The following is an 8,320-nucleotide window of genomic DNA, read 5'->3' as shown; positions in this document are numbered from 1 at the left end:
CGGTGAGTCGTGCGCATGCGCACTCAACCGGCAAGCAGCATTTCCTGTAAAATGTAAACAGTAGTGAAGTTGCTTATTTTATGCCCGAAAGTACACTTATTTGATATTTTCATATAGTTTTCCCTTTCAATATATGTTACATTATCAGCGATAAATATGGCCAAACAGTTGTCATTGTATCCTTTTTGTATAAGTCGTATTTTAAGAATTTTGAAACACATTGTATTGTTCATAAGTATTATGAATGAATGTGATGTTAATTTGACAATTTATAGCATACTTGTGCACATATACAAGATAATTTCGCTTTAATTAATTTACGTTTAAAACTGCTGGCTCCACTTTATTTGCAGATTGACATAAATAAAAAAACAACACTATTCAATAGAATTTTCAAAAAAATTGTCATAGAACCAAACAAATTTATCACACTCTAAAGATAAAAAAATATTTATGATTATATCAGTCTGCTATGGGAGTGTTATTGACAGAATTATTTATAAGTTAGTTGTCTATTATTATCCATTCTGGTATTGTATGAACTTAAATTCATTTAAAATATGTTTTCAAAAAAGCTGCCCATAACATTACTTTTTTTGCCTCATTGTTTCACACTTGGTTCCTTGCCATAAATAAAGGACCGCATTTTATAATGAGGTTTGTGTCCTGCTGAATCAATAATGTTTATTTGTAATGGTAATTATGTAGCCATTTTTTTTCCCAATTAGGAAAAACTAGAGTTTTTCACAGACGTGACATATACCCCCACATGCTGCATTGACACAGACTATTTTGCATGCTGTCTTCACAAAACAAGAGAAGCTAATTTATGGCGATTTGTAAGAATTATTATGGCCATTTTGACCTCTGAACTCATGAATTCTTTCGCATGACATGCTGTCCAATGACTGTGAACAAAATAAACATACAGAGTCATTTTAAAAGCTCACAATGAACAGGGACCTATACAAACAAATTTGTTTGTATAGGTCCCTGCAATGAATGACATAGTTATGGCCCTGACAAGCTCATTTATGGCCATTTTTTAACTCCAAGTGTGACCTTGACCTTGGAGATATCGACATAATTCTTTCCCATGACACACTACTGTCCAATGATGGTGAACAAATGTGCCAAATGATTTTAAAGTCTCACAATAAATGACAAATTTTTGGTCCGGAAAAACTTTCTGTTTAAAACGCACTAAGTTACCCTGTGACCTAGTTTTTGACCTGGCATGACCCATATTCAAACTTGACCTAGACATCATCTAGATACAACATCTTACCAAGTTTGGTGAAGATCGGATGAAATTTTCGTGACAGACAGACTGACTGAGTGAAAAAGTGACTCCTATCTAGCCCCAATAACCAATGGTAATGTGGGTATAATTACCGCTAAAAAACCTGAAAATGGGGGAAATTTGTGTTGTAAATTCTTAAGATTGGAAAATTGGTGTTTTTGATTTGTTGCTTACGAAAACTTTGAAATTGATAAAAAAAAGTGTTGTCAATATTATACATTGTATTTACTATGGTTCAAGCCATAGAGCTGCATTGGGAAATTAAGTAAATGATGCATTTTTTTACATACAAACAAACAATTGTGGGGGGGGAGGGCCTTAAATATGGATTGTTTTGGACAGCAATTGAGAAGTTTTTCCCCCCATTGGGAAAGTGCTGTTTCCAGGTACTTTATAAAGAAGGAAAAAATGGCTGAAGGGAGTGGCAAACTTTACACACCCCTACACTTTACTAATGTGCTTCAGGGTTAATATCCTCATAATCGGAAGTACACAGCATTTATGATTGGTGCAGTTTTGAAAGATGATCACACCTTAAATGTGATATGGTTTATGAAGTTTTGACATGATTATGAGCTTCTTTTCACTGCTTAAATTAAAAAGAAATATATTGAAAAGCTGGGATTTGTTATTGTTTAACATGCAGGTAGTGCAGTGCACGTTAAGTATGAACATGGGTCAAAATAGCTATATAAATTTCCCTTGGTGATACCATCTTAGTGATTGAACAAGTTATATCAATCAATAATTTTCAACAGATGCAATCAACTTATAATTAGCGTCGAGATATACCCCGGTACTCAAATTATTTGATATGCAACAAAAGGATGGACTAATATTAGATCTTATTGATAGAAAACATACAAATTACGATAGGAATGGCTAGCACTGTATTGATAAGTTTGAAAATTGAACAAAGCAAAGCGTGGTTCAGCACAACATACTATCTAACCGGTATGTCACTTGGCTGTGGTTGTGAAATGGCTGTGAAAGAAATCCACAGACAAGGAATATTTCACCCGTCTAATGTCAAATTTCTGCTGCTTTTCTTATGTACAAGGTAGCAGAAATCAAGAATTAGTTGTTCTCACCAGCTTCATCATTTTCAGATAATATTCAGTCGACTGTAGCAGTACAATGTAGATCATTAGACACTGAACTATCCCAGGTAATTCCGATTTAAGTAATCACAGTTAAATTGCGGGTATATCAGCTGTATGGGATTGTCACTTTTATTACCATAAAATGTGTTTCTTGTTGACTCCATACGCAAATGTTGTTGTAACAATATTATGTCATTTACCATGGTATTTTTTAATAATACAATGCCAATAAAAGTAATTAATTGTTTATACACAGAGCTGACTTACCAATATATTAATGTGCATTCTAAACATGGAACACAGTGTTCCTGTTGGCTCAAAAAAATATGTTACCATTATTTTTTCAATGATATTGGCCACAATTCAGACAGTCATTGTCGCCTTTAAATATCATAAACTGCTGTTTTTTATGCCCCCCTTCAAAGAAGAGGGGGTATATTGTTTTGCACATGTCGGTAGGTCGGTCCGTCCGTCCACCAGCTTGTTTATGGATGATAACTCAAGAACACTTAGGCCTAGGATCATGAAACTTCATAGGTACATAGATCATGACTCGCAGATGACCGCTATTGATTTTGAGGTCACTAGGTCAAGGTCACGGTGACCCGAAATAGTAAAATGGTTTCCGGATGATAATTCAAGAACGCTTATGCCTAGGATCATGAAACTTCATAGGTACATTGATCATGACTCGCAGATGACCCCTATTGATTTTCAGGTCACTAGGTCAAAGGTCAAGGTCAAGGTGACTCAACTTAGAAAATTGGTTCCGGATGATAACTTAAGAAAGCTTACGCCTAGGATCATGAAACTTCATAGGTGCATTGATCATGGCTCGCAGATGACCCCTATTGACTTTCAGGTCTCTAGTGTACTATATAGCCTTGCATTATGCATAGATTAGTGTACAAGTAGTACTGCTTTGTTAGTTGTTAAATATTTTTTATTAAAAAATAGCAACACAGTTCTTAACTGATTGAACTTTAAACTCATTAATTTCAACGTATCAAATATTGTAAATTGTTGTTCAACAGATAGTCTTGGCTATTTCCTTTACATTACTACCAAATATATAAACATAATTCAATGAGCAACTTAATTTTTTTTAAAGTTTAATACCTTGTATATTGATCCATATTAAGTTAATAGAGTGAAAATCTATTTATTTAAGCTCGTTTGTGCATAGAGCACTAGGCTTATTAAGACACTCAAGTCAGTTTCCTGGGAAGAATCAGTAATTGGTTTTAATTAATGAAATTTTGAGAAAGCTCCCAGTGTGTGGATTGAACCCTAGAACTATTGATTGTTGATTTGACATCATATCCACTACACCACTGCGACCTCATTTGGGCTCTTATTTGCAAGATGGATTAAATAATCCTAGACCACTGTTGATTAAAACTAAATTGGTAGAATGGATTTTCTTTGAGAAAACAACAACAAAAAAAACAATTTGATCATTTAACATTTTGCTTAGTTTGAAATGAACAATACACCCAAGGCTTACATGCATTTTTAAAATAAGCACTTAACTTGAGAAGAGGCCCCTCAAAGCAAATGGACAAAAACAATACTGCCCTTGAATACAGCTAAGCAAAGTGAAATAGGTATGTACAAAACCAGAACAGCCTGTGAGTAACTCGCAGTCTGTTCAGGTCTTATGCTGTTTGCTGCTCATCAGTATCTAAGGGTTGGAAATAAAGCCTTTAAAACTTGAATATAGTAAGAAAGGTTTTTAATTTAATGTAACTTTCTATAGGACTACAAATGTGTCAAAATAAGTACCGGTATCTAAGTGGTAAAGGGTTACATTCTTTCCTTAACTAGCAACCAGAGATGTGCAAGTGCCTTTTCAAAGTCAGCGCGAGGCAGAGATCGCTTTTGGAACACTGAGTGTTGATGCTGAGCCAAAACGTGGGGGCACAAGGAAAAAGATGGATGTGGAGCAGTGCACTTTGAAAGTGTATGTCATATAATACTATTACTGTTTAATATTTGAGCCAAAATTATTGCATTGACACATTATACTAGCTCAAAGATCAATGCAAAAAAGAAAACAAGATTACCAGTACTGATAATAAATATTTATCCTGTCTAAAAGTTTCAGTATCCAAGTTTGTCCTTAATAATTTATCATGATTTATCATGAATTGAAAAGAGTTGCATATTTATGATATTTTTTTATTTAGGGAAGAAAACAAACAATTTGAAAATTAATCAATAATGATACGCCAGAAACATTATCTGCAGAAAAGAAATTCCAGTGAAATTGTTCTAGTCTTTTTATGCCCCCAGATGGAATGATCGGGGGTATATTGTTTTTGGCCTGTCTGTCTGTCATTGTGTGTGTCTGTCCTAAAAACTTAACCTTGGTCATAACTTTTGCAATATTGAAGATAGCAACTTGATATTTGGCATGCATGTGTATCTCATGGAGCTGCATTTTGAGTGGTGAAAGGTCAAAGTCATCCTTCAAGGTCAGAGGTCAAATATATGGCTTCATATATTCAAATATATTCAAATATATGGCGCAGTAGGGGGCATTGTGTTTCACAAACACAGCTCTTGTCTGTCCAAAAACTTAACCTTGGTCATAGCTTTTGCAATATTGAAGAAAGCAACTTGATATTTGGCATGAATGTGTATCTCGTGGAGCTGCACATTTTGAGTGGTGAAAGGTGAAGGTCAAGGTCCTCCTTCAAGGTCAAAGGTCAGATATATGGCTTCAAAGCGGCGCAGTAGGGGCCATTGTGTTTCACAAACACAGCTCTTGTTTTTAAGGATATTAATATTTACCTATACAAAGCATGATTTAACAAATATAGTTCAAATTTTGAGCAAATGTAATAGCTTAACCTACCCCAAATAGGTGAAACACAAACTGATAATAAAATACTTTTTCCAGCTTTTAGTAACAAGTTTGTAACCCACCTATATCTGTATATGATTACTAATATATATAAAATATAATTTTATACTTTCAGGCATTTTGAAGCTTCATTTTTATGTCCCCCACTATAGTAGTGGGGGACATATTGTTTTTGCCCTGTCTGTCTGTTGGTCTGTTGGTCCGTTGGTCTGTTGGTCTGTTTGCGCCAACTTTAACATTTTGCAATAACTTTTGCTATATTGAAGATAGCAACTTCATATTTGGCATGCATATGTATCTTATGAAGCTGCACATTTAGAGTGGTGAAAGGTCAAGGTCAAGGTCATCCTTCAAGGTCAGAGGTCAAATATATGTGGCCAAAATCGCTCATTTTATGAATACTTTTGCAATATTGAAGATAGCAACTTGATATTTGGCATGCATGTGTATCTCATGGAGCTGCACATTTTGAGTGGTGAAAGGTCAAGGTCAAGGTCATCCTTCAAGGTCAGAGGTCAAATATAAGTGGCCCAAATCACTTATTTTATAAATACTTTTGCAATATTGAAGATAGCAACTTGATATTTGGCATGCACGTGCATCTCATGGAGCTGCACATTTTGAGTGGTGAAAGGTCAAGGTCATCCTTCAAGGTCAGAGGTCAAATATATATGGCCCAAATCGCTTATTTTATGAATTCTTTTGCAATATTGAAGATAGCAACTTGATATTTGGCATGCATGTGTATCTCATGGAGCTGCACATTTTGAGTGGTGAAAGGTCAAGGTCATCCTTCACAAGGTCAAGGTCATCCTTCAAGGTCAAATATCATATAGGGGGACATTGTGTTTCACAAACGCATCTTGTTCAGACATGATAAAGCTCATTTTGTTTTTTCAGGCATTTTTTTTTTATGCATTTTGAAGCTCTTTTTCAGTATTTTTTTTCATTCTTTATGAAGTACCTGAAAACTTCTAATTTCCCCAATTGCTGTCAAAAAATTCCCAATATAAGTTTTTAAAAAAATTAATAAAGTGCAACATTTTTTTTTGTTTCTCTATGCAGCTCTTTGGCTTGAACATAAGTAAATAATATATTAGCAACTTGACAACATTTAGTAATCCATTTAAAAGATTTTGGGAGCAAAAAATCATATACACCAATTTATATATGAAGACTTCATCGACATGAATTTCCAAATTTCAGTGTTTTTAGCGTACAATTTTTCAGGCATTTTGAAGCTGATTTGGGTTTTTTCAGGCATTTTGAAGCTCATTTTGTTTCTTCAGTCATTTTAAAGCTCATTTTGCTTTTTTTCAGGCATTATGTAGCTCTTTTTTTCAGGCATTATGTAGCTCTTTTTTTCAGGCATTATGTAGCTCTTTTTGTTTTTTCAGGCAATTTAAAGCTCTTTTTTCCAGGCATTTTGAAGCTCAATTTGTGTTTTCAGGCATTTTGAAGCGGAAGAAGCAAGATCACTACGAGTAGCAGTGAATTCATTTTTTGACCATTTAACCTTGGTCATAAAAACAATAGAGACATTTGGACCACCAAAGCCAGTTATTGCAGAGACTTGATCAACCTGGGAAAGGCTACGTGTCTTGTTCTGAGAAAACTGGGCATAATGCATGTGCGTTAAGTGTCGTCCTATATTAGCCTGTGCAGTATGCACAGGCTAATCAGGGACGAGACTTTCTGCTTAAACTAGATTTTCGGTAAAAAAGGACTTCCTTTCAACGAAAAATACCGTTTAAGCGGAAAGTGTCGTCCCTGATTAGCCTGTGCAGACTTCACAGGCTAATCTGGGACGACACTTAACGCACATGCATTAAGCCAAGCTTTCTCAGAACGCGACTCATATGTCTTCATAATCATCACCGCCATCATCATCAGGATTGCCAGTTAGAAACCTCGTCCATGTGAATGTTTTGGCCTGACTTTTCCTCCTGTTATAAGCTTCAGTCCCATACTTCATTTTAGACTCATTATTTTAAGATTGCAATTTAATTCCTGCTTTTGGATGCATAGGAAAAGTTTTAAGAGTTTAACAACATGGGCCACATGGTTCACTTTCAGTGTCATGAAATATTATGAATTGTTTTGAGAAACAATTTTTCTGTCAGTGTATACATGGAGATGCTTTTTTATCTGAAATAAATACCTATTTGATCCCAGTTAATGTTTTGTTTTCTCATTTTATAATACAACTGTAAAATAAACATGTTTTAGCCAATCTGACAACATGAAATCACCAAATAACGCAAATACACGTTAATGTCATTAAAATATTCTTATCTGTTTTGGCTCCAATTAATGCAAAAATTGTGACTTAGGCTATTCATTTTAATTTTGTAATTAAATCGGGAACTCGTCTTGTGAAGGCAATGTCAGTTAATCAAAATACTGATAAATTTAAGTTGAAACAATTTAGAATAGCATGGTTTCATCATTGAAATGAGAAACAAAGTTCTCAAAGAAAAGTCATGGCTAAATATACTACACAACAGAGGTGAACATTTACAGCGATTTTCCTCCTTCTTTATAAAGTACCGGTAAACGGTACTTTCCCAATCTATCGAAAATTCCCAAATACCCAATCGGCATCTGAAAAAATCCCAATCGGCGTCCGAATTTTTTCTCAAAACGATCGAAAGTTTCATAACAAAACCCAACTTTCGGCGAGCGAACAAAGAAAATCGTATAGTTGTGTGTAACCACGCGCTCAATTAATATCGGGTTTTATTATTCAGCACGTTCAATCAATAGAGTCGTTACTGTTTCTGGTTCTTTTGTCAGGCAGCCAGCGTACTGTTTTACATCGGTTTGAAACCCTATCGTAGTTTGAAATGCCCTCCAGCACTGCCTCTGTGGAAAGGTTGTTCAGTCTAATGAACAACATTTGCAACCAATCGGAACCGTCTATCACAGGACACATTGACAGCTCTAATGATGCTGTGCAGAGAGGGATGCCAGCAACTGATAGATGATCAAACATCAAAGATTGTTGAAATTTTCAAAAAAATGAAAGAGAGAGACATTGCTTTA

General features: G+C 34.9%; 1 protein-coding gene across 1 annotated transcript; it reads left to right on the top strand.

The window, feature by feature from the left end:
• The first annotated feature begins 11 nt into the window (after positions 1-11).
• On the top strand, positions 12-7,449 carry LOC127854832 (EKC/KEOPS complex subunit Lage3-like). The gene is made up of 3 exons (XM_052389898.1): positions 12-176; positions 4,241-4,369; positions 6,726-7,449. Exons 1-3 carry the CDS (start codon positions 157-159, stop codon positions 6,850-6,852), a joined length of 276 nt encoding a protein of 91 aa, XP_052245858.1. The 5' UTR covers positions 12-156; the 3' UTR covers positions 6,853-7,449.
• Positions 7,450-8,320: the final 871 nt, after the last annotated feature.

This window comes from Dreissena polymorpha, chromosome 13 (genome assembly GCF_020536995.1).
Source record: "Dreissena polymorpha isolate Duluth1 chromosome 13, UMN_Dpol_1.0, whole genome shotgun sequence".
Classification (NCBI taxonomy): domain Eukaryota; kingdom Metazoa; phylum Mollusca; class Bivalvia; order Myida; family Dreissenidae; genus Dreissena; species Dreissena polymorpha.
This window is presented reverse-complemented; position numbering and strand designations above follow the sequence as displayed.